Source organism: Vanellus vanellus (assembly GCF_965231255.1).
Source record: "Vanellus vanellus genome assembly, chromosome: 24".
Lineage (NCBI taxonomy): Eukaryota > Metazoa > Chordata > Aves > Charadriiformes > Charadriidae > Vanellus > Vanellus vanellus.
In genome coordinates, this window is record NC_138929.1 from 5,844,558 (window position 1) to 5,870,494 (window position 25,937).

At 60.6% G+C, this 25,937-nt stretch overlaps 2 protein-coding genes across 2 annotated transcripts; both read left to right on the forward strand.

Annotated features, from left to right (window-relative positions):
* Positions 1–2,597: 2,597 nt before the first annotated feature.
* Positions 2,598–8,715, forward strand: C1QL1 (complement C1q like 1). Its single transcript, XM_082495144.1, has 2 exons — positions 2,598–3,179; positions 8,510–8,715. The coding sequence occupies exons 1-2, from the start codon at positions 2,613–2,615 to the stop codon at positions 8,687–8,689; spliced, it is 747 nt and encodes a 248-aa protein (XP_082351270.1). The 5' UTR covers positions 2,598–2,612; the 3' UTR covers positions 8,690–8,715.
* Positions 8,716–11,355: 2,640 nt separating this feature from the next.
* On the forward strand, positions 11,356–23,486 carry KIF18B (kinesin family member 18B; the record flags this gene model as incomplete). Its single annotated transcript, XM_082495042.1, has 15 exons — positions 11,356–11,671; positions 14,408–14,565; positions 15,013–15,117; positions 15,409–15,519; positions 17,005–17,202; positions 17,425–17,601; positions 17,981–18,055; positions 18,170–18,282; positions 18,603–18,723; positions 18,983–19,098; positions 19,849–20,063; positions 20,855–21,398; positions 22,113–22,295; positions 22,507–22,598; positions 23,365–23,486. The coding sequence occupies 15 exons, from the start codon at positions 11,356–11,358 to the stop codon at positions 23,484–23,486; spliced, it is 2,646 nt and encodes an 881-aa protein (XP_082351168.1).
* Between the last annotated feature and the right edge of the window lie 2,451 nt (positions 23,487–25,937).

A 25,937-nucleotide genomic window follows, 5' to 3' on the forward strand; every position in this document is an offset into this window, starting at 1 on the left:
CTGCTGACGCTACTGCCACTGCTGCCACTGTAGCCACTGCCGACACTGCTGACACTACTACTATTGCTGACACTACTGCCACTGCTACCACCGCAGCCGCTGCCACCACTGCCTCTACTGCCTCCGCTGCTGCTTCTGCTGCCTCTACTGACACTGCCACTACTGCTGCCAGTGCTGTCACCTCCCAGCCTTGTCCCTCCTGCACTCCCAAACCTGTCCCTTTGGAGGTTGCCGCTCAGTTGCCTGTCCCTGGGTGGATGGAGCTGGCTCGGGGGGGCTGCGCTGCACTCCCTCCCCGTGCAGTGGCTGGGGACAGGGACAGGGAGCACTCTGGGGTCTCCAGCCAGGGATGGTGTTGTCCCCATCCATAGGGTGCTGCTGCCCCAGGGTGGCATTGAAGCCATGCTGGCTCTGCAACCAGGGTGGGCTGGGGTGGTGGCCATGCCATGGGGACACGGTGGCCTGTGGTAGTGAGGTAGCCTGGAATGGGGACATGGTGTCCCAGGGTGGTGAGATAGCCCAGGGTGGTCACTATGACATGGGGACATAGCGACCTGTGGTAGTGAGGTAGCCTGGAATGGGGACATGGTGGCCTGGTGTGGTGGTCATGGCATGGAGACACAATGGCCTGTGGTAATGAGGTGACATGGGACTGGGACACAGTGTCCCAGAGTGGGGGCCATGCCATGGGGCCTGTGGCCACAAGGTGACCTGGGGTTGTGGCCCCACCACGAGGACACTGGCCAGGACCAGGGATGTTCCCTGACCCTCCAGGTGAGACAAGTGCCGTGGTGCAACCAGGGCCCAGCCATGTCCCCGTTGCGGCCACCCCATCCCCACACAGGGCCCCCTGCCCACCCGGGCCACCATGAAACCGTGACGGCGGGTGACTCACGCAGCCCGTGACCTCGGCGAGGCGTATTTTTAGGCGCTCGTTAAAAAAGAAAGATAACGAGGGGGGAGGGGGGACGACGACGACAACGACACGATGGAGAAATGAAGCAGGAAAGGAGCTGGTGACATGATGGTGACAGCATGACAGGGGGACATGGGGCTGGCAGCACCCCCACCCCAAAATAATAACCTGCCCCTCCAAGCCTCGTTAAGTCCCCAGCAATAATTGCCTCCTTAAAGTCAGCTAATTGATTTTTTCACGCTGATTAAATTAAAGCCTCTGCGGGAGCTTCGGGGGGACACGCGGGGACGATCGATGGGCTGTCGAGTGTCCCCTCGGTCCCCCCCTCTTTTGGGTTGGGGGGCTGCAGTCTGTCCCCCGTGTGTCCCCTCTGGGTTTGGGGACAATGCATGGGCGTGGCACTGGAAGGGGACACACCCCTAGGATGGTTTTTTTGGGGGGGGGGTGACAATGACCCCATGGACCCCATAGGTGCCACCGGGGTTGATGCCACCTCGGCATTGTCACCCGAGGCCACCAAACTGCTTTGGCTGGTGGCAGTGGGAGCAGCCCCCGGGCTGCTCTACACACATGTCCATTGTCCCCTGTCCCCGTCCCTGCTGTGTGTGTCCCCCCCCAGCCCCGCGTCCTTCGCTCACCCCCGGCGCTGGCGGCGGCTGTCACTTGCCATTGCGTCCTGCTGTCCCTGCCGAGGCTGATGGAGATGGCAGGCGACGGAGCGGGCGCAGCCGCGTGTCCCTGTGTCACGAGCCCGCCGGCCCTCAGCCCCCTGGGGACAGCTTTTTTGCTGTCACCCCTTTGCGTGGCCCGGCTGTCCCTGCGGTGGCACCCGTGGGTGCACCATTGTCACTGCAGCTTTTGCCACCGGCGGTGGCATCCCGCCCTGCAACCCCACAGCTGACCCCAATGGGTGCTCCTGGGTGGCGGGGTTTGGCCACACGGGTGTCACCTGGGCTGTCCCTAAGCATGTGTCCCCTGGGACCCTGTTCCCCGTGGGAGGGGAGGTTGAGGGCAGAGAGGGGGGAACGCTCTTCGGACTGTCCCCCGTGGGTTTGCCTCCATGGGGACACGGGAGACGCATCCCACGGGTGTCCCCAGCTCTGGGGACATGGCCACCAGCTCGCGGGCACGGAGGTGACGGAGCTCCAGCACCCGTGGGGACGTGGCCGCCGGGCATGGGGGTGGCGTCGCCTGGGCCCCGTGGGGACAGGGCGTGGCTCGAGGTGACCACGCGGGGACGATCCACGCGCGGGGGGGACCGGCCCACGCAGGGTGGGGACGGGGACACGGAGGGGTCCCCAGCGGAGGTGGGGGGGGCAGCGGGAACGGGGGCCGCGGGGTCCCGCGGAGAACACGGGTGGGGCGGGGGGGCGTGGCGGAGGGGGCGTGTCCCCCCGCCCAGCGCGCCGGGGGGGGCGTGTCCCGCTGGGGGAGTGGGCGTGTCCCGGGCGGGAGTGGGCGTGGTGGTGGGCGTGGCCTGGGCGGGCGCGGGGCGCTCGGGAGGCAGCGAAGCGCAGCGGAGCGGAGTGGCCACCGCCGCCGCCACCCCCCGGATCCCCCCTCCGCTGCCGCCGCCGCCGCCGCCCTGCTCCCCCCCACCGGCACCATTCCCCCCCCCGGGCGACAACGCGCCCCGGCCGGGCGGCGGCTCAGCCTGGGCCGGAAAACTTTACTGGCGGCCGCGGCGGGGGTGGTGATGGTGCTGGTGCTGGTGGTGCTCATCCCGGTGCTGGTGAGCTCCGCCGGTACCGACGGCCGGTACGAGATGCTGGGGACCTGCCGGATGGTCTGCGAGCCCTACGGCCCCGCTGCCGCTTCCCCGCCGCAACCGGCCGAACGCGGCCCCCTCCCGCCGCCCTCCACCCTGGTGCAAGGTCCCCAAGGCAAACCGGGGCGACCGGGGAAACCGGGACCACCGGGACCACCGGGAGAACCTGGACCGCCAGGACCGGCGGGAGCACGGGGTGAAGCGGGACGACCGGGACCACCGGGATTACCGGGACCGGGGGCTACGGGTGCGGTGAGTGCGGCTACCTACAGCACGGTGCCACGCGTCGCCTTCTACGCTGGCCTCAAGAATCCTCACGAGGGCTACGAGGTCCTCAAGTTCGACGACGTGGTCACCAACCTGGGCAACAGCTACGACGCCGCCTCCGGCAAGTTCACCTGCGCCATCCCTGGCACCTACTTCTTCACCTACCACGTCCTCATGCGTGGCGGCGACGGCACCAGCATGTGGGCCGACCTCTGCAAGAACGGTCAGGTAAGGACTGGCCATCCCAGCTACCAGCCCCACCACAGGGATGGGAGCTGTCGCTTCCCCCCCACTCCCCCTCCAAGCACCAGAGAAGGGCGCTGGGTGCTTCCTCAGGGTGCCACATCCTTTTCTCGGCCCCAGGGATGCACCCCCGGGGTGCTCCGTCCTTCTCCTGGCCCCGGAGAGGAACCCTCAGGATGTTGCATCCTTCTCCCGGTGCTGATGACAATCTCTGGGTGCTTCCCCAGGGTGCCCCGTCCCTTTCCCAGCCCCAGGGATACATCCCCAGGGTGCCACATCCTTCTCCCGGTGGCAATGATGGGCTCTGGGTGCGTCCCTGAGATGCCACATCCTTCTCCCAGCTGCAGAGATGCACCCCCAAGGTGCCCTGTCCTTCTCCTAGCCCTGGAGTTGCACCCCTGGGGTGCTCCATCCTTCTGGTGGTGATGACGGGCTCTGGGTGCACCCCCACAGTGCCCCATCCTTTTCCCATCCCCAGCGATGTACCCCCAGGATGCTCTCTCCCTCTCCCCGTGGCAATTATGAGCTCTGGGTGAGTCCTCAGGGTGCCACATCCTTCTCCTGGCCATGGAGATGCACCCCCAGGGTGCCCTGTCCTGCTCCCAGCTCTGGAGGTGCATCGTCAGCATGCCTCATCCCTTTCCCAGCCCTGGAGATGCACCTCCAGGACGCCCCATCCTTCTCCCGGTAGCGATGATGGGCTCCGGGTGCACATCTGGGGTGCCTCATCCTTCTCCCATCCCTCGAGATGCTCCCCTGGGTGCCCCGTCCCTCTCCCAGGGCTGGGGACACGCTCTGCCACCATACCCATGCTACCCTAATGTGTCCCCAAGGGTCCCCTCAGTCCTTTCCTTGGCCACGGAGACATGCTCCACCGTGCCTCCGGGGTGCCTTGGGGTGTCCTCACAGTGTCTCCGGGGTGTCCTGCCCTCGCTGGCCATACCGTTGTCCCCACTGGGATTCCCTGGGGGGGACAGGGCTCTTCCGCAGGGGACAGTGTCTGCGGTGGCCTGGAGGAGGGTAGCGCTTGCCCCGCTTTTGGGGGGCTGCACTCCCAGCCCGGAGCCAGCTCTGCTGTCGCTGTGTCACGAGAGACATCCTCATCTCCGGCCAGGCTGTGTCCGAGGACACCATGGGGGGGGACACCCCAAGGTTGGCTCCATCCTTGCTCCCCAAACCTGCTCCAGCATCCCCCCCCCAAACCCATCCATCTGAAAATCCTCCCGATCCCGAGACACAGCCTCTCCATCCCCGCAGTTTTCGGGTCATGCCTGCAACACTGCCCCTTTCCCATGCCGTGTCTCCCTCCCCAGCCACGACTCGAGGCACAAGACGTGGCTGTGACCCCCGAAATGTCACCCCAGCTCAATTCCCTTGGGTGTCACCGCAGCAGGCATCCTTGCCAGGATTCATCCCGCCCCGCTCCTGCTTCCCATCATTTTCTCCTGGCATCAAGCCCTGCGGTGCATCCCTGTCCCGAGGATGTACGACACCAAATTAACCCAAAACTGAGTTACCAACCCCCCAAAAAAGCCAGGGGTGGGGGGAAAGTGGGAGCCCTGGCATGGCCGCTGCGCTTCACCCCTCGGCTCCAAAAGCCCCTGAGCCCGGAGCGCAGCGGGGGCAGGAGCCGCTCGACATTTTTTCTCCATTCAGTTTAAATTTTCTTTTATTGCATATTTTTGTGTTTCCCCCCAGCCAAGCCCCAAATTTTGGGGGGGTCCCAGCAACACTTGGCACCACCAGCTCTTTTCCCCAAGCAGCATCTGTGTAACTCTGGACTGAGCATCCCCCAAAAAGCCACCTCATTCCCCTTTTTCCTCCCCCAAAATATTTTTGGGGACCCCTCAAACCCTTCCCACCTCCTCCTGCCCCTCACTGAGCTCCAACCCCCCCAGCTCGGTGGGGGATTGATGCACCCGGGTGCTACTGGATGAATTTCCAGAAGCTACGGAGCCCCTCATCGAGAGGAACCGCGCTTGGTCGGGCGCGCGATGCAGCTTAATTAACAGCTTGTTAATTACTAACAAGATATCGCCACTCCAATATTTATAAAGAAGAGACTCGGGAGGCGGGGGAGCGCTTTGGAGGGCTGGCACCGGCGGGAGAGTTTAAAAAAGGTACCCCCAAAATGCCCTGAATAATTAAAAAATGGGGTTAATCAGGGTTTTCTTCCCAAAAATACCCCGTCCCTGTCAAGGCCAGGGGGTCCGGGGTTGCCGCGGGGGTTTCCCAGCAGATAAACGTTGATCCCGGCATCCTCTGAGAGAATTATAACTTGGGGGGCCCCCTCTGACCCCCCACTCTCCTCTGGGCACAGCCCGTCACCCCTGCATCGAGGCTGGAGTTAATGAGAGCCGGGGGAGCACTGGAGCTGTGAGGGAGCTGCTCCTGGTGGTTAATTAGCATTAATTATTCTTATTTGTATTAGCCTGTAGATGAGGCAGGGGGATGGGGGAGATGCTGGATGGACAGATGGATGGACGGGGAGGGGGGTGGGGGTTGGAGCCGGGCGGTTTTGGGGTCCCCGTGGTGGGTGTGACCGTGGCGGGGCGAGGGCTGTCCCGGCTGCCTCGAGTAGCCAAAGGGGTGTGTGGCCGTGCCATGGCTTGGGGGGGCACACAGCCCCGGGGGGATCCCCGTGGGTGAGGAGACTGGGGATGGTCCCCAAGGGACCTTGTCTGCGGGGACACAGGGACCTGCCGGGGGGTCCTGGGGGCACCCACTGCCGTGCCTGGGGGCTCGGGGGGGCACCCACTGCTGCACCCAAAGGTCCTGGGGGGCACCCGCTGCCATGCCCAGAGGGGTCCGAGGGGGGAGCACCTGCCTGGGGGTGCTGGGAGGGTACCCGCCACCATGTCTGGGGGTCCTTGGGGAGGTACCCACTGCCACACCTTGGGGGTCCTGGGCCGTGGTGGCCGCAGCAGCCATGGCATGTGGGGCACATGGTGTCCCCAAGGCACCGAGTGTCACCACGAGTGGCTCAGCCTAGACATGGGAGCTCCATGCTGCCCCCTGTCCTCCCGACACCCCTTGAGTTCATCTGGCCACGTCAGGGACCACCGCACTGTGCCGAGGGCTGGTGACACCACCACCCCCCCCCAGCAGTGTCACTGGGGTTGGTGACAGCGGCTGCGGCAGACCCAGCCACCGGGGCCAGGGGTTGTGTGTCCCCCATAGTTTCCACCTCCGGGGGCTGCGCCTGGCAGTGGCACGGGGAAACTGAGGCACGGAGCAGGACGAGGGGGATGAGGCCATCAAGGGGAGGGACGTGGTGGCAGCCCCCACCTCCTCTGCCACCACGGTGCCGGGAGCAGCTCAGCCCGGCCCTGGCGCTGCCATTTATCTTCCCTGGTTAACGCGAAGGGCTGGCGGGCGCGCGGTGACAAGGTGGCTCCTTAACGAGGGAAGACGGATGGCACCAAGCGGCTCTGGCTGCAGCAGGGAGGGGGGAATGATGGCGGCAGAGCTCAGCACCAAACGGCTTTTCCTGGTTCTCCTTCCCCCCTGCTTCTTCCCCCACTCCTCTTCCTCAGCACAACTCCAGTCGAGGCGGCATCCCCTAGAGACTGGGGTGCTGTGACCAACTGAGAGTCACGGTGTCCCCCCCTCAGGGGTGGGGACCCTTGTGGTGGTGGGGTAGACAGAGGGTGACTTTTAATGGGGTGACAGTGTTGGTGACAGCACAAGGGCTATGGCTTTGTGGGTGAGAGCAAACCCTATGGGCCCACCTGCTGGGCCATCAGTAGGTTCCAGAGTTAACAGCATCTGACCGATGAATTACCATGCCATCGCAGGCTGTCTATGGACTTGGGAAGATGCTGCTGTGTTTCTCGAGGAGGACAGGACCCCTGGGACCCTTGTCCAGGGGGAAAAGGACAGCAATCCATGGGGACACCCCCGTCCTTCCCATGCCAGCTCTGGGATCCTGCAGCCACTCGGCGGTGCCTCCCTGCCCAGTGCAGCCAATTAAGAGCCTATTCTCATCGGTTATAATTAGGAGCATTTTCTCCCCAGTGCATCGCTTTTGCATTTCACTTGGGATTTTACCTGCTGGCTTGTCACTGTCACCCAGTGCCGCGCGATCTCCTTGCAAGGCGCTGGCGTAAATTTGATTACCCCAATAATTCGGCAGCGGCTGTGGGCTCCAGCCACAGAGATTCTTTACCGGGCAGTTATGGCACCTCCCAGCCTTGTCCTCTGGCACCAAGGAAATATTTATCGGGGGGGGGGAGCATCCCACCCCACAGCAGGTTGGGATCCAGGTGAGCAGCGAGGTTTGTTTTGGGGGGATTTAAGCTCTGCCGGCTCAGCCCTTGTGGTCCCTGTGAAGCTCACAGGAAGCTGTGGGGGATTCATCAAGTTGGTGTGGGGCTGGGCTGGGAGATGGGGCTCCACGTCTGAGAATCCGGAGTCAGGGTCCTGGATCTGAGCTGTGGTCCTCCGTATGAATCCAGAGCCAGGGTCCCAGGTCTAAGCCAGAGTCCTGCATCTGAATCCAGATTCAGGATCCCCTGTCTGAGCTGTGGTCCTGCATCTGAACCAACTCATGGTCCAGTGTCCAAGCTGTGGTCCCATATCCAAAGCCAGAGATGAGGTCCCACGTCTGAACCATGGTCCTGCATCCAAACCCAGACTTGGGATCCCGTGTTGGAGCTGTGATCCCACATCCAAATCTGGAGCTGGGGTCCTGTGTCTGAGCTGTGGTCCCATGTCTGAATCTGGAGCCATGGTTCCATGTCTGAGCCATGGTTCTGCATCCAAATCTGGAGCTGGGGTCCTGTGTCTGAGATGGGGTCCTGTGGCCGAGCTGTGGTCCTGCATCCGAAACCAGAGTTGGGGTCCCGTGTATGAGCTGTGGTTGTGCATCTGAATCCAGAGACGGGGTCCTGTGTCTGAGACATAGTCCTGCATCCAAATCCGGAACCATGGTCCCATGTCCATACTGTGGTCCCATGTCCATTCCATGGTCCCACATCCAAACCCAGAACCATGGTCATACATCTGAGCCTTGGTCCCAGATCTGAACCTGAACCTGTGGTCCCACATCCGAACCCAGAGCCGTGGTCCCACATCCGAGCTGTGGTCCCACGTCTGAGTCTGCCAGGACAAGGACAGGCTCTGGGTGATGCTTGAAGAAGCCACCTCCATCCGGGACCCGTTCACCTGCAAGTGGGGATCCAGGGCACCCCACGCTACCCCAGAGCTGGCGGGTGGTGTCCCTGGCTGCTGGTGAGCTGGGACCCCAGGTCTCCCATGGGACCTGAGGGCTGAGCTGTCCCCTAAGCCGGCTAACGCTGGTGTCCCCTGCGCAGGTGCGGGCCAGCGCCATCGCGCAGGACGCCGACCAGAACTATGACTACGCCAGCAACAGTGTCATCCTGCACCTGGACGCGGGGGATGAGGTCTTCATCAAGCTGGACGGGGGCAAAGCCCACGGTGGCAACAACAACAAGTACAGCACCTTCTCCGGCTTCATCATCTACTCAGACTGAGCCTGGACCCACAGCATCGCTCCACGGCCCTCCAGCCCCATGGCATCCCCCAATGACCATCCAGCCCCACGGCATCCCTCTGCTGCTGTCCAGCTCCACGGCATTCCCCCATGGCATCCCCTAGTGACCATCCAGCCCCACGGCATCGCTCCGCTGTGGTTTGGCTCCACAGCATCCCCCCACAGCCATCCAGCCCCACGGTGTCTCCCTACAGCATCCCCCAATGACCATCCAGCCCCACAGTATCCCTCTGCTGCTGTCCAGCCCCACGGTGTCCCCCCTGCTGCTGTCCAGCCCTATAGCCTCCCCCTGCTACTGTCCAGCCCCACGGCATCCCCCCACGGTGGTCCAGGCCATCTACGGGGCTCCAAATCGCCCCCCTTCCCATTCGCTCAGCTCACAGCTGCTAATTTGGGGCTGGGGGGGCGTGGGGGGGCTGCGCCACTGCACCCCCATGCCCTTGGCTGCACCTCCCTGCTTGGCCCCACAGCACCCCGCTGCCTCCCCACACCCAGGGCGATGCCGGGGGCCGGGGGGGGGGGTCCCTGCTGGTGTGTATATATGTACAGGATGCACAGATGTCTATACGGGCGCTCCCCCCATCCTGCCCCATCCCGGGGGGCTGCGTTGAGGGGGTGGGAGCCGCCCTTGCTGCCCGACCCCGGGGCGACTCCATGGTAAAGCAGAGCTGTGACCTCTCCCCGTCTGCTGTCTGTGTCCCCGCGTGGGGCAGAGCCAATGTCCCCCATCCCGGGGACAGGGTCCTCCTGCCATCTCCCTCCCCTCCCTCAAAAAACGACCCCTCTTGGGTTCCCAAACCGGCCCAGCCAGGGGATGCGGCGAGGGGCTCCTGTCCCCAAGTGCCAATGTTACCTCTGCCACCTCCAGCAGGGACGCTGGGGGTGCCACTGCCACCACGTTCCTGTCCCCAGAGCCCAGGTGGCCCTATGGAGGGGGTGTCCCCTCAGGGACGTGGCATCCCCACTGCAAAGGGGGGAACATGGTCAGGCCCAGCAGAGCCACAGGGACCCTCCGGCACATGTGCCTGTCACCACTGCCTCTGCGCGGGCTGGACGTGGCCCAATTAGAGGTGACAGCAGGTCCCCGGGGCCACCAGCCGCCTCCTGAGCAGCTGCGTTGGGGTCTGAGGACAGGAGCCATTGGGGACACGGGGGTGGCCCTGGGGACAGGGGGTGGGTGTCCCCCCTCAGGCCCCAGCAGGTCCCCAGTACTCGTTTCTCAGTGCTAATTAACGGGGACAAGGTGGTGGGTGGGCAGCAGTGGCTCGTTAGGGCCGGGGCTGTCAGCCATGAGCTGTGAGGAGAAGGCTGCCATTAAGGCTTGGCGCAGCTGCAGCCACACACCCCAGGTGGCATCGGGGGGACCCTAGATTCTGCCCCCCCCCCCCCAAGCCCTTGGCCGGGATCTCTTCGCCAGACAGCGCTTGGGCCGCCGGTTCTCCCGCCCTCAGGGGTCCGCCCCGCCCCGGTGGCCACTGCAGGGGATGGGGTTTGGGATGGGACATGGGGGGGGAAAGATGGCGGCTGGCCCGGGGCACGGTGGGACTACAACTCCCGTGGGGCACCGCGCGGGGCGCGGGGTCGGGGGCAGCCAATGGGAGAAGAGAGCCGGCGAGCGGCCAATGAGGAAGGAGGGGCGTGGCCTGGCGGGCCGTTTGAAAGCCGGTGAAGTGGCGGGTGAGCGGCGGTGTGGGCGTTGTGGAAATGTCGCTATAGGGGTGGCTATAGGGGCTCGGGGTGGGGGCGCAGGGGCTGAGGAGAATCTATAGGGGCTGAGGGGGTGGTATAGTGTTCAGGAGGAGGCGGTGTGGGGGTCCGGGAGCGGTGGAAGGACCCTGGGCGGGGCGGAAAAGGGGCGGGCGGGGCTATAGGGGCCTGGAGGTGGGGGGGGCTATGGCTGTCGGGCGGAGGGCTATAGGGGCCCGGAGAGGGGGGTATGGCTCTGGTGGGGCGGCTACAGGGGCCTGGGGGGTGTTATGACTGAGGGGGGGCGGCTATAGGGGCCTGGGGAGGGGGGTATGGCTCGGGGGGGGGGGGGGGGCGGCTATAGGGGCTTGGAGGGAGAGTATGGCTAGGGGGGAGTGGCTATAGGGTCCTGGAGGGGGTGTGTGGCTGTGGAGAGGCGGCTATAGGGGCCTGGAGGGGGTGTATAACTGTGGGGGGGAAGGCTATAGGGGCCTGGAGGTGAGGGGTTTGGGCTGTGAGGGGGACTGTGGGGCCTGAAGGTGGGGGGGCAGGGCCGTGGGAGGGGCTATTGGGGCCCAAAGGGTCGTTGGAGAGGCTCTGGAGGCCCTGAAGGGGGTGTGGGGTCCAAAGGGGGTGTAGGGCTGTGAGAGGGGCTATAGGGGCCTGAAGGGGATGTAGGGTCATTGGGGAGGCTCTGGGGGCCTAAAGGGGGTGTAGGGTAATTGGGGGGGTTATGAGGGTGGCAATAGGGGTGGGGATTAGAACAGGGAGGGGGTGGGAGCAGGACCCAAGGTGGGGGTTGAGGCCTTGCCCAGCCTTGGGCTCCCCCTCCACTGCTTCACCCTCCAGCTGACCCATTCCTCCCTCTCCCCAGAGTGCATGAGAGCCTTGGGACATTTGAGCCCAGAGCCGTGTCCTTCAGCCAGCACCATGTCCCCACCCCAACTCCCCACTGTCCCCATGGCACTAGGCCCCCCGTCCGAGGAGGGCACCGTGACTGTCATGGTGCGCGTGCGGCCCTCCGCCCCGTGTGAGCGAGAACGGGCTGCGCACCCCATCCTGCGCGTCGTTGACCAGAACATCCTCGTCTTCAACCCTGAGGAGCCCAGCGGTCCCTCTGGCAGCGGGCTGCCTGCCCGCGGGCCCAAGCACCAGGGCAAAGACCTGAAGTTTGTCTTTGACCGGGTTTTTGGGGAGAGGGCAACGCAGGAGGAGGTGTTCCAGCACACCACCCACAATGTGTTGGACAGTGTCCTCAATGGCTACAACTGTTCTGGTAAGAGCCGGCAAGTGCCTTTGATCCTTGCAGGAGCTTCTGCCCCATCCCTCCCGGGCTGGGTGGGCTCAGCGGAGCTGTGGTTTTATTTTGGAAGCCCTCAAGCAGATGGGGAGAGGGGGACACAACAGCAATGCAAAAAGATAAAGCTTTCAGCTTGTTGGTGGCACCGAGCTGGAATGGTTGCATATGTGATCAGGACAGGGACGATCCTGACATGGAAATGTCATGTAATCTCAGCAGGTAAATAAGGGGAAATGAAACATGAAGCGTTCTTATAGAATCACAGAATGGTTTGAGTTGGAAGGGACCTTATATATCATCCAGTCCCACCCCCTGCCCTGGGCAGGGACACCTCCCACCAGCCCAGGTTGCTCCAAGCCCCGTCCAACCTGTCCTCAAACACCTCCAGGGATGGGGCAGCCACAGCTTCTCTGGGCAACCTGTGCCAGAGGCTCACCACCCTCATGGGAAAATATTTCTTTATGTCCAACCTAAACCTTCTCTCTGTCAGTTAAAAACCTTTGCCCCTTGTCCTCTCACTACAGGCCCTGTCAAAAAGTCTTTCTCCATCTTTCTTCTAAGCCGCCCCTTAGGCATTGAAAGGCCACGGTAAGGTCTCCCTGGAGCCTTCTCTTCTCCAGGCTGAAAAACTCCCAACTCTCTCAGCGTCTCCATAGCAGAGCTGTCCCAGCCCTTGGATCACTTTCTGGACCTGCTCTGATGGTTCCACGTCTTCCGTGTACTGGGGTCCCCAGAGCTGGACCAGATGGGGTCTCACCCTTTTATTGGGAGAGGGTTTGTGGAGCAGACAGGGAGAGATCTGCCCGAGCTGGAAAAGCAGGTGAGGAAGAACAGTGTAAAGTCCTGCACATGCGATGGGATGACCCAGGAGCCCAGTACAGACTGGAATCTACGTGACTGGGGAGCAGACTCGCTGGGAGGGACCTAGGGGTCCTGGTGGGCAACAAGCTGAATGGGAGTCAGCAGCATGCCACAGGAGTGGTGAAGGCAAGATCTTGTCTGCAGCCACAGTGATGTTTCTAGCTGAGGTAGATCATCCCGCCTAGTGCTTGTCAGGCTGCATGTGGGGTGCTGTGTCCAGCTGTAGCCCCCACAACTCAAGGAGGACACAGGCGAGAGTAGAGAGGGTCCAAAGGAGGGCTGTGGAGATGATTCAAGGGCTGGAGAACGTGCCCTAGGAGGAAAGACTGAAAGAGTTGGGGCTCTTCTCCCTGGAGAAGAGACGGCTCGGGGGGGAACCTCATCGGTTTTTGAGTACTTAAAGGGTGGCTACAGAGAGGATGGAGTTTCTGTCATCACAAGAAGATGACAAGGGGCAACAGGTATGTGTTGTACTGAGAGGTTTCGCTTCAATATAAGAAAGATACTTTTTACGGTGAGAACATACAGTGGAACAACTTCCCCAGGGACGTAGCGGAGTCCCCATGGCTGGAGGTATTCAAGATGCCACTTGACAGGTTGTGAGATAATCTCATCCAGGTTCCTTTTCCCACAAAAGCTCGGACCAGATGATCTCTTCAGGTCCCTCCCAGCCTGGGCTGTTCTGTCATTCTGTGACACTGGGAGCTGCAGTGGCGCTTGGTGCTCTAGGAGGTGCAATGTAGAAGATGGAGGTGGGCGTTGGGGTAGAAAATGAGGCTGGGCAGGCGCTTTCCGGGTATTTTGAGGGATGAGGATTGCTTGATCTCTGCTCTCCTGGGGTGGGAAGGATGGGAAGAAATCAGGTGGATCCGTGGTGCAAAGAGCACCTTGGTTTCACCATCCCTTCCCAGCCCAAATCGCCATGATGGGCAGAGCTTCAGGAGGATGTTGAGTGTTGGAGCAGGGTCTGGGGCAAAGCAGACACGTTGGGATGCTTTGGGGGCTGCTGTGCCCCTCGCACGTGTCTCCCGGGCTGGCGGCACCACAAAGCTGGGTCTGGAAAGCTCCGTGCCGGGTCTGAAAGCTCCTCGCCTGCCGCTGCAGACCCTCGTGCTTTTCGCAGGCTGTCAGCCTACGAGTGGCTTAACGAGCACATCACTTCTGCGAGGCAGGCACCAAGCGGGAGACGACCGTTCTCCTGTCTAATCATGTGCCGGGCCGGGCATTGGGACCGGAGGATGCTATTCCTGGCTCTCCAGCATGCTCTGTGAGCTGCTGAAGTCTGCCTCTGTCACCATGCCCACCTGGCAGGCACATCTCGTGTCTCTATCTGCATAAAATAACTCCAGGATCCTTAAATGAGAGAGTTGTGAAGCACCGAGTGCTGCTAATGGGGAGAAGGGCTGAGGTTCTCTAGATTAGTGTGTCCTGCTCTGATGGTGATGCTTCAAAGAGGGTGTTGAAAGATGGGGGGGGGAAAAATGAGATGAATTACAAGGTCTGGAAGAAGGAACACCTCCTGGCGAGAGACGGGGGAATGGGGCTGCTCAGCTTGTTAAGGGGAAGGTTCAGGGGTGACTAAGAGCATCTAAGTAGGTGATGGTTTGGGGACTCGTTCTGTCTCTGTCTGCTAAATTAGAGAGGCTGAAAAGAGGAAAAAAAAAATTGCACTAAAGGCTAGTGCAGCCAGCGACGGAGGGTAATTAGCTTTGCCTCATCTTCGCGAAGCCTGCGAGCAACCCCCGCTGCAGGGGTTGCTGCGGGAAACTCTCCTCTCCGGCAAGGAGCGGACGTTACGTCCGTTCCCGTTAATTAACGTTCATTTCGACCATCCACCTTTTCTCCTCCCAGTGTTTGCCTATGGCGCAACTGGAGCAGGAAAAACCTACACCATGCTGGGCTCGGAGAAAAACCCCGGCATCATGTACCTCACCATGGTGGAGTTGTACAAGAAGATCGAGGCCAGAAAGGAGGAGAAGAGCTGTGAGGTCCTAGTCTCCTACCAGGAGGTACACTGCGGCCGAGCCATGTCCCTTCCTGCCTCCGGGTCACCGTTGCTAAGATTTGGGGTTGATCTGGACCCTGTAGTGCCACACTCAGGCTACCTGCTGTGCCCAGCATCCCCAGAGCCCGACTGGAAGCACCCACTCAGTTTGGAGAACTGGTGCTGCTGGTTCCTCTTATCTGGAGTCAGGGGATTTTCTCTGCCTTGCTGTGGTCCATGTAGCGATGAGGGCTTCCTGGCCGAAAGGGCTTTAGAGGAGCGGTGGCATAGTGACTTGCCATTAAAGCCCTCTTGAGCTGTCCTCTGCATTTAGAGCACCATCAGCTGCTCTCGGTCTAACAAGGTCCCGGAGGTGGTGTTGGGGGGGACACCAGGTTGTGCATGACGTTACAAAGCTCCTCTCACTGCTGAGGAACCAAACCTCAACCTGACATTGAGTTCCCTGCTCCAGGTGTACAACGAACAGATTCACGACCTGCTGGAGCCCAAGGGCCCTCTGGCCATCCGGGAGGATCCTGAGAAAGGAGTTGTGGTTCAGGGTCTCTCCTTCCACCAGGTGGGTATAAAAAAGGGCACAAGGTCTGGGCAACACTGCCTACACCAGTTCTGAAAGCGAATGTGTGTCCTGGGGACACGGGGAGGGTGTGAAGATACGGAGGGTGTGAAGATATGGGGGGTGCTGTCTGCACAGCTCTTGGCTGGCAGCAAACGGGACCCCGAGCTGAAACGAGCCCTGCAGAGCTGCGGGATGCTTCAGCCTGAGTCGCCGTGGCTGCTCAGTGTCTGGTTGTCTCAGTGCCCGCATACGGGCTGTGCTGATACCTCCCCTCTGCCCATTCTCTCCCAGCCCTCATCGGCAGAGCAGCTCCTGGAGATGTTGGCCAATGGCAACAAAAACCGGACGCAGCATCCCACTGATGCCAACGCCACCTCCTCCCGCTCGCACGCCATCTTCCAGGTGAGGGCTGGCGGTTGTGGTATCGCTTGGGATCTGGGCCAAAAAGGGGGCTAGGGAGCAAGCTCCCGCCAGGACCAGCATCACGGTGATCCTGCTGCTGCTCCTGGTGTGCCATGGGGTAAATTGGAGGCACAGGGCTGGGCAGGCCACTAGCCAGTGCTGCAACAGAACAGTACATACTGGTCTTGCTGGTGACCACGTCTCATGGATAGCCCCGTACTTCCAGTTTGGTGTTACATCTCCCAAGCGCTGAAATTTTACTTTGGGCTTTTGACTCTTGTCGACTTAGCACGTGGGAGCCATACCTAAAACCTGACCCCGCACAAAGGGGGCTGGTTATTGCTGGCTTGTGCTTGTTCTTCCCCAGCGGGTGACACGGGGCAGCCTGTCTCCTCTGTCGTGTTCCCCCTTGGCACTGAACTGGGAATTATGCTCACCTGGGGGGGCTGTGTCTGTAAGTTTGCCCCCTGGTTTCTCGGTGCTCTCCTGCAGAAACCTGCCAGTTGATTTCAATTCCAGCCAGGCCCTTCCCCAAATTAGCAGGGCCGTCACGGCTGCGTGGGGAGACGGAGGGTTCTGCCTGTAATTTCCGTCTGAACCTGGTGCCTTGCCTGTTGCTGCTTGTGAGGGGGAAGTCCAGGTGTCTGGATGCTTTCCCAGCCGGCTTCCCAGCTGGGCTTGTCGGTGGGTGCTGGATTCCTGCCTGCCGCGAATCCATTAGCTGTGCTGGAAATTTGCCCTTCCCACTGCTGGCTCTGCCTCCCGGCAGGCAAACCACGCTCTGGTGAGGATGCAGGACCAGTTACCAGCTTCCAGCATCTCTGTGGTACCTCCAGTCCATGCAGGAGTTGCTCCTGGGGGGCTGAAGGTGTTATCGGGTGGTGGTGGGGGAAGCATTTGCTTCTCTTGGGAGATCTTTAAGGATGCAGAAGGGGACGTTATGAAGTGATGCTGCCAGGTGAGTCTCGGTGGCTGTGTCCCTCCTTGCCCGCACCAGCTGGGAACTGGGCTCAGCACGGAAAGCCCTGGCTGGATGCCTCCCTGGGGGCACTACAAGATTGTGTCTGGGGGGCTGCAGCCCCTGTTGCCGTCCGAGTTTGCTGGCAAAACCCACAGTCGGAGTCGGGGCTGGTGCTGCCACATACGTGAGCACTTCCCAGGCCGTGGCAGGGCTCTGGGTTGGCGTGTTGCCCTTCAAGGACCTGACCAGCTGTATCACTCAGCAAGCGTAGGAGATGCTGATTATTTCCCGTAGCTCTGTCATTTCTTGTGAGATCCCTTCCATGGCTTTGCTACTCGTGTCACCGCCGAGTTTTTGACTTGTCTTCTCAGTGCTGGGCTCCTCTTTCCCCCCTGCTTGGTCTCACAGCCTGTGTGATCCTCTTTGCCATCCTTTTATAAACATTGAATCTGGTGCTGCTGACTCCAACAAGCAACGTTGTGAGCCTTGTTGAGCCGCAGCCTCACCGATCTCTGTCCTTGCAGATCTACGTGAAGCAGCAGGACCGCGTTGGTGGCCTCACTCAGGATCTGCAAGTGGCCAAGATGAGCTTGATCGACCTGGCAGGCTCAGAGCGAGCTTCAGTCACCAACGCCAAGGGAGAGCGGCTCCGGGAGGGTGCCAACATCAACCGCTCGCTGCTGGCCCTCATCAACGTCATCAACGCACTGGCTGATGCAAAGGTAACGCTGTTCACATGGCCCTGCTGGGCTTTGGCTCTCCAAGATGGGTGAACGTGAGGGGTGTTCTCAAGTGATGGTCTAGCCTGTGTGGTGAGGACGGTTACCTGAGCTGGGCTCTGAGAGCTGTTGTGGGATGAACTTGGCCGTCCTCTTGTGATGCAGAATTTGGAGTCGAGTGCCCAAGGGCTAAAAGCTGAGCAGACCCTTGATCTCTTGGCACAGAGCAAGAAAACCCACATCCCGTACCGGGACAGCAAGCTCACGCGCTTGCTGAAGGACTCCATTGGCGGCAACTGCCGCACCATTATGATCGCTGCCGTGAGTCCCTGCATGCTGGCCTACGAGGACACCTACAACACGCTCAAGTATGCCAGTCGAGCCAAGGACATCAAGCTGTCGGTGAGGACCTCATGTTGCGGCGGTGATTTGCCGTGTGTTGGGGAGCTGCTGGAGATAGGTGGGAAGGAGCTTTGTGCACGGTGGGGCAGATTAGCGGGTACCTTCCTTCTCCTGCTTGAGATTTCCATTTCTGGGGGTGCTGCTCCGGGCAGAAAGCAACTGCTGAAGCTGCAGACACCGTGTGTCTGGTTTTCTCCTAAACTCCTTCAGCCCAGAAAGGCTCGTGACTGGGACAGTGGGTCCCCAAGCACAGATCGTGTCCACTGCAGCCACCCTGGAGCTTGGAGGAAGCTGAGTAGCTGTGCTGCTCCAGCATCAGGAGAGGGTAACATGCTGCCCCAGTGGTTCTTTAACCTCTCCTTTGTCCCTGTCTTTGCAGCTGAAGAGCAACGTGCTCAGCTTTGACTGCAACACTAGTAAATACGCAGTGATCTGCGAGCAGCTGAAAGCAGAGGTAAGACGCTGGCAGGGAGGGCAGGGCTCTCTCTTTAGCTGTGGTTTGCTTGGGACGCTGAGCTCCCGGGGGGGTTGTGAAACCATCTAAGCAAGAGTTGATCCTTCCTCGCAGGTGGCAGATCTGCGAGCAAAGCTCCGTGCCTACGAGGACACTGCCCAGGAGGCAGAGAACCAGGCGCCGGCACCGCTGGCTCCGCTCAATTCAAGCCTGGTGGAGCTGCCCGGGTGAGTCTGGCAGGGAGGAGAGACAAAGCTTGGTGTGACCTCCTGGGGTCCCGCCGTGACAAGGAGCCTGCAGGGTTTTAGTGCTGGTTGGAGCCTAGGTGTCTGTCAGAAGGCAGATGAGCTTCTCTGCTGGTGTGCACCGTCATCTCGACTGTGGTTGGGTATAGTTAGAACCTGATGGATCACAGCGCGTGAGCACCGGGGGAAGCTGGCTTGCAAAGGCCAAATCTGTTCAATCCATCCCAAAACATCTTACACAAAGTGACGGCTTCACCAGAGGATCTTCTCTGGCTCAGTGGCTTCTTCTCTGGCTTCTGTAGGTTGGAGGAAGCTGTCCCAAAGACGTGCCTTGCCCTGGATGATCAGGTGGAGCGCGATGGAGAGCAGCAGGAGCTGGAAGCGGGGTGGCCTGTTCAGCTGCAGCTGGAATCAGTGGAGGAGGTGAGAGAAGGGGTGGGCAGCGCGGGAGGGCTTGGCATGATGAGCAGAGCCCAGAGGAGGTTGGGGGAGCTCAAATAACCTCGTGGAGTACACTGGGCATGCTGGGAGAGGGCAGGAGCTCAGCCTGGGGTCCTGACTCAGCACGGGCTGGGCTGTAGATTGCTGGCAAAACCCCTTAACTTCCCAGCTAATGAGGATTTTGGGGACTAAACTCGGCTCAAATATGGGCTAATCGTGGGCTTCTGGGTGATTGCTCCAGGCTCCGGAGGAAATGCCTCCCAGCAGCCCCACAGCAACCCACCAGACAGATGTCCAGCTGGAACCGAAGACGCCAAACTGCCTTCTACAGGGGTTGGCCAGCAGCCAGAGAGAGACGTGAGTGTTTTCGTGCTGTCCCCATGTACCACTTCTTGCTTGCCTATGGAGGACGGGTTGTCCACCCTCCTGTGTTGCACGTGTCCATCCCAGGGATGGTCTAGATGGACGTGGGACCAGGTCTGTGTTTGCAGATGACTGCCTGCCCTGAAAAATAAGGGATTTGGCTCTTGGAGATGTAATCCCATGGGATAACCTCTCCTGGAAATGCCAGCAATGAAGGCTTCCAGGCACAGCAACTGTGTGAGCCTTAAGTGCACGTTGTTAGTCCTGAAATTACCTCCGCGAAGTTTTTCCTCCTGCCTCAGCTCCCCCAGGTCCTGCCCTGGCAGGGCTCCCATGGCACCATCTGCTGATGTCTCTGCCCCAAGCATCTTGGCAGAACGAACCTCTTTAGCAAGGTCTCCTGAGGGAGGCTGGCCTTGACGTGTGCCGGGATCTCTGTCTGCCTCCAGCCGAGCTAACGAGTGTCTGAGGCTCAGCGAAAGGTCTGCGGATGCCATTTGGTCCCTTGTAACCAACAGGGGAACACACAACTCACAGCTCGGGTTCTCCGGCAAGAGATTTACAGCTTGGGGTATCTCACAGCTTCAAAGTTTGCCTTTCTTCTCCCAAAACTCTGCTAATAGATCCTGCCCTACCTGAGGAGGTGTCTCAGAGGTGGTGCTGATGGTGCTGAGTCTTTGGTACTGGTGACGCCGGCTGAAGCTCACCTGCTAACTGGTTCTTGGGTCTCTCTCTCTGTCCCAGGCTCATAGCTGCTATCCTGAGAGTTGCCCGAAAGCAATATTCCCTCCTGAAGGTTGCCAACCTCCTAACTCCTGACATGGTCTCTGAATTTGAGGAACTGGAGCGCCTGGTCCATCGGGAAGCTGATGTAAGCCTGGAGCAACCCGTGTCTCCAAACAGACCCTCAGAGGTCAGCGGGGCCACCCCAGCCCAGAATACGCAGCAGAGCTGTGACGGTGAGGATTTGGATTCGGGACAGTCGGTGCTGTCCCCTCTCCTTTGTCTCGGCATGCGCTGGAGGAGTCGGTGGGGGGCAGGGGCAGCTCCCTGCTGTGGGCACACGGCAGAGATGAGTTTGTCCTGACGTGAGGTCCAGTGGGTTCTGCCGAGAGCGGTTCCAGCCTCGCTTTGTAGAGCGATTCAGGCTAGCCAGCATCTCCGGCAGCCCGGGGCACGGCAGGAGCCGTTGAGCAGCCCTTGTCTCCAGGGAGCTCAGCGTGTGTGTGCAAGTCAGCTTAAACGTGAATGATATTTCTGCTTCAGGAGACCAAAGCGGCAGTTCTGATCCTAATTTTTTTTTTCTTTCTTTCTTGTGTTGTTGTTTACTCCTCCATGGTACGTTTGCCCAAGTCAGCCTGGCTGTAGCCTCCCAGCTGACAGCCTGCATCTGACCAGGGCTGAGCTCTTCCTCCTCATCCTCAGTGTCACTGCACAAACCCGATGGCGAAGCTGTGGGCTCTGCAGTCCCTGTTTTCCAGGGACAGACCAGGCACTGCCACGGGGCATTTGCTTTGGGACCAGTCCGGTGCCTTTAGGGCTGGCAAAGCACAGGATTATTTGTGCTGTCTCTTTTCCTCTGGGTTTAATGCGTTTGATGGAAACACCCGCTGGCAAACGGCTGCTGTAGGGTTCGCTGGGCAGACCTCTACTGAACTGTGACAGGGGACGGAGGGGGATGCCCTGGGGTTTGGGGGTGCCTGGGAACTGCAGACAGGGAGGTGACTCTGTTTCTTCTCTTCTCCTTCAGCAGAGGTGTCTGTCGCCATGCCCAGTGCCCCTGTGACGAGTGCTGCCCTGCAATGCTCGCAGCGGCTCACACCACTCTTCAGTTCCGTGCCAACAGCTCTAAGCCCGATTAAGAAGAGGAGGAGGTCCGAGATGAACACCGCTTCCCAATCGGGAGCTCCCCGCAGCCTCGAAACACAGATAAAACGCCAGTGGAGAGGTGGGAAAGAAGCAGAGACTCTCAAGGTGACACAGAACCCAGGCAGCCCCTGTCTCAAAGCAGCAGCCCAGGCAACCCCCGTCTCCCCAGTGCCATCGAGTTACACCTCCAAAATCTGCCCGCTGACGGTCACCAAAAGCCATGTACCCCTGGCGATGTCGGCTGCCCAAAACTGCTGCACCCTGCCCACCATGCCCTTCCACGACCTGAATGTGACTTTTGACGTCTCCGAGGACGGTGGGTCACCCGGCGTGGCTGAGCCGGTTGCCATCAACCTGTCTGAATTCCCTGTCTGGGAGAACATCCAGAGCCTCCAAAACAAGCAGGACAGCCCCGTCGTGCCCAGGTAAGCGCTGCCCATGGTTTTTGGGGATTTCCCTCCTCCGTGGTCTTGCTGTTTGGGTGAATCCTTTGCAGATGACTGCAGCTCGGCAGAGAGGGGAAGCTGAGCGGAGGACGGGCAGCCAGCGGGCCGAGCTCGCGTGTGAATTGCTTGCAGAGATATAAAAAGCTTTCCAAGAAAATCTATTTCTCCGTTTCCCTTTGGACATGGAGGAGCATCCTCTAGATGGCTTCTGGAGCCCAAGTGCTGGCTGGGAAGCAGGCGGGGCATCACCTCCCTTCCCACAGGGGTTGGAATGAGGGTCGGGACTGCTCAGCGTGGGGGTTTTTGTTGAGTTTTTTTTTTTGTTTCTTTTATTGCTGGTGCTTCAAGGAGGCTCTGGCTTCTAGAGAGCTTCGTGAATGCGTGTGACCATCCAAAACCAGAGATTGGCACAGCTTCGGTAGCGCAGGACACCCTTAGGTTTCCCTATCTCCCCCTGTAGCTCTAGGAAATGGTCCCTGTAGCTCTAGGAAATGGTCCCTGTAGCTCTAGGAAATGGTCCCTGTAGCTCGTAACTGGGGAAATTTGAGGTACAGGGGAACAGCGCGGCCTTAAGCAGCTGCTGTACCCAGGCGGCTCCCACCTCCTGTGCGGATCTCCTGAGGATTTATCCCTGTTTGAATCATTTTCCCCTACAAAACCCGGTGGGTTTCCTGTGACTTCTGTTCCCTGCAGGTGGATGGCGTTGGCCCCGGTTGGCACTCGTGAGAGTGTACAGTCAGAACCTGGCCCTGGCACTAACCCTCTTTTCCTTGGCTGCAGAGCCTGTGTCCCGGGGTTTTCCGTGAAGAGTTCCTCCATCCCAAAGCCCTCCTCAGTTTCCAAAGCATCCGCACGGAAACGGAAGCGAGTGGAGAGGTGAGGCAGCCGCCGGCACCCCGTGTCCCAGAGCGCTCCGTGCAGGCGGCACAGGCTGGCAGCTCCTGCCTGTGCTCCCCCCTGGGGCTTGACCCCCCCCCCCCATCCCTGCTGGTGTCAGCTCCACCTCACCTGTGACATTTGGGGACCATGGGGGACCTCTGCCCTTAGCCTCAGGGCGTTTAAAATGGCCCTTTTTTCTCTTTTGCAGCACTGCTTCCCACTCCCTGGATGGGGTCCAGAGCCGCGTCCCCCAAGGCCCAAGCAGCAGCAAGAAACCTGCGCAGCCCTCCTGCCTCCCGGGTGAGCCCTGCGCCCCTCTGCACCCCGGGAGCCATCCCTGCCTCGGGGCAGGCAGCAAACTGGTGCTGTGCCAGCCCCGTTCCAGTTCGGGTGTGGGCAAAAATCATGGAATCTCCTAGAATCATCCAGTCCAATCCTTAACCTCACACTGCCAAGCCCACCACTAAACTGTGCCCCTGAGCACTATATCTACACAACCCTTAAATCCCTCCGGGGATGGGGACTCCACCACTGCCCTGGGTAACGCGTTCCAATGCCCAATGACCCTTTCAGTAAAGAAAATCCCTAATATCCAATCTAAACTTCCCCCGGCACAACTTGAAGCCATTTCTTCTTGTTCTATCACCAGTTACTTGACAGAACAGGTCGACTTCCACCTCTCTGCACTCTCCTTTCAGAGAGTTGTAGAGGGCGATGAGGTCTCCCCTCAGCCTCCTTTTCTCCGGGCTAAACAACCCCAGTTACCTCAGCTGCTCCTCGTAAGACGTGTGCTCCAGAGCCCTGGAATGGGGCTGTTTGGTGCTGGTGGAAGATGGTGTTTGGGGTTTGCTGCAGCCACGGGGAGGGGTGGTGGGTGCTTGGAGAGGGTTTGACAGGAGGAGGGAGCTGGCGGCTCCTGGGTCACTGTTGGGAGGGGTTTCCCCGTGAAGAGTTCCTCCATCCCAAAGCCATCCTCGGTTTCCAAAGCATCCGCACGGAAACAGAAGCGAGCGGATTTGCTGCTTTTACCCAGGAGTTGCCTCATTAGCTTCTCCCCTTTTTCCAGCTTCAGAACATCCTTCAGGAACTCTCACCCGGAAAGGCAGCAAGAGGACCACCGCAATGCCGACGGCACTTCGCCGGGCCCCCCTCGCTCCCATCCCCCAATCCATGAAGCTCTTCTGCTGATGCCTCCGCTCTCCACCATCCCTCCCAGTGTTCAAACCCAAGTGCCAAACTTTTTCCTCTCTTCTCTCCTCTTTTTTCCCATCCTTCCTCCAGCCCCTAAAGTCACCCCCAGCCCCCTCCTGTCCTGGTTATGTCCCCTGTTGTGTGTTACCCACCCCCCCTGTTGGTGCAGCCCTGTGTATTTTTGCAGCAGATGGGTTATTGCTGTTCCCTCTCAGCCCCTCTCTAATCCGCGCCGGGGTGTCGAGTGCTAACAGATGGGTGATGCTAAGAAATAACACGCGCTTTTAATAAATCTTTTCGTTTCAAACCAAAGGGGCGAGGGGAGACGTGCGGCTGTTTCTTCTCGCCTCCCCCTCGCGCGGGGAGCTGACGGTGGGTAGCGGCTCCCGTCTCGGCGGGCCTGGAAAAGGCCCTTGGTCCTGGGGGTGGGCTCCGTTAGGGCTTCCCCTCTTCACCCCACATCTCCCATCAGCGTGGGGGTCCTGTGGGAGCCTTCTGCCCCCTTTGCTGTGCCTGGGGGAGGTCTGGGCCCCTTGCTTGGTGTCCCAGGGCCCAGGGAAGGGGGGGGCGGAGGCTGCCTGCCTTCCCGCTGCTTTGCTTAGAGATGGAGCAGAGCATTTCTGTGCCATTTCCCCGTCCCTGTCACCACTCTCTCCTCATCCCCCTGAGATTCCCCCTCCAGCCACTCGTGAGCCCCCAGTCCTGGGGCAGAATGCTCTGAGCATCCCTACCTGCGGACTGTGACTGTCCCTTAGCACCCCTGTGACCCCCTTCCTGCCATGTCAGGGCACATCTGGGCAATGACACATCTGGTTGCCTGTGCCAGCTCCCCGTAGCCACCCTCAGAGGTGACCAAGCGTGGCAGGAGCAGGACAGGGAGGGCAGACCTGGCTCCGGGCGTGCTGCTGTCCCACCGGGACCAGGGTCACCGGCTTCTCCTGCCCTACTTTCCTGCCTGCCAGATCTCGCCTTTGTCTTCTCAGAGGCTGGAAGCTTCTAATTAAAACTTCCAGCCCGCTCCCAGTTCGTTTGTCTCATTAAGAGGGGGCCGGGGAGGAGGGGGGGAGAGCCCAGCTCTGCCTCCCCGCAGCCGCCGGGAGTGACAGCTTTCCGTGCTTTGATCCCGCCCGCGTAGGAGCTGGGAGAAAATAAATCTCTGGAGAGTGGTGCGGGGGCTTGCGCAGGACCCCAAAGCCCCCGCGCCCCCTGCTCTGTCCCCTTCCCCCCCCTGCCCCACCAGGGCTGTGCACCTCAGGGGACTTTAGAAAGTCTGTAGGGATGGAGGTCCCCTGTCACTGTTGGCTGTCACACAGCACGTGTCCCCAAGGATGTCACTCTTCTGGCGGGCTGGGGACGCCAAACGTCACATGTGGGGTACGTAGGTGCCCCAAACCAGGCGTTTCTCTGGGCAAAACCCTTGCCCGTCACTGGTGACACTGGCCCAGGACAGCAACAGGGACAGGGCTGGCTGGGGACAAGGAGCTTCTGTGGATTAAAGGGGGATGTGGCAGCAAGGGGTTGTCCCTGAGTGCTGCCCCAGTGCTGCCAAGCCCACCAGTATGACCCCCCAGTGGCTCTGGGTCCCCACAGATTGCACCCGAAGGGATGCAGCGGTTGCCACAACCCTCCCGACTGGCCGCTGTTGGTGGCCCAACGATGGTGGCCGTGGTCCAGCGGGACCTGGCCTGCGTGTCCCTGTCAGGGAGCTGTTCCCGGCCATCGGCTGCCATCTAGCTGCCAGCCAGCGAGGTCTGTCCCCAGCCCTGTCCCTGCAGCATCCCCGCCAGCACCCCAGGGACCCCCTTGTCCCCCAGCTTCGTCCCAGCTGCCCCTCGGGACACCCACTGCGTGCTGCTCCCCTGGTGCCGCCGTGTGTCCCCGTGTCCCCAAAACATACCCATTGCCTGTCTGAGTGGTGCCCAAGGACGGTTTGTGTTCAAGACGCCGTGGCTCGAAGGGGACAGTGCTGGTGGTGGCCCTGTGCCCATCACCACGGCCGCCCTGGATCCGTCCCCCCCGTGTTTCCCGGCAGCGCTGTGCCCCGGCACAAAGGCACCCCACGGCTGTGCCGGGCAGTGCCGGCTCTGACCCCACACAAAGCCCCTTTCAGCCACTCTGGCACCCGGCCCCTGCCTGGGGAGGCGTCCTGGCCCTCATCCACCCCCCCCACCACAGACCAACAGACCCCCCAAACTCATTACACGTGTGACTGGTGACATGGCCCCGCACGGAACTGGGAAGGGGACCCGGTGTCCTGAGTGCCGGCCAGGCTCCAGCGGCGGCCAGCCAGCGCTTTTACAGACCCACTGGGGTGGAAAGGACTTTGGAAGCTTCAGCCACTTAATTAGCAGCCTACCTTAATTAGCAGCCTGCCCGCGCTGCCAGGCTGCCTCCAAAGTGCCCCGGCCCCGCTGGGACCACGGGGCTTCGGTGGCTGGTGCTGAGCTG

What these genes read in the sequence shown, in the direction of transcription:
- C1QL1 (XM_082495144.1), top strand. Translation starts at nt 2,613, where the DNA reads ATGGTGCTGGTGCTGGTGGTGCTCATCCCGGTGCTGGTGAGCTCCGCC. An exon ending in ACCTCTGCAAGAACGGTCAG is followed by an intron (nt 3,180 to 8,509) that starts GTAAGGACTGGC and finishes TCCCCTGCGCAG; the next exon opens with GTGCGGGCCAGCGCCATCGC.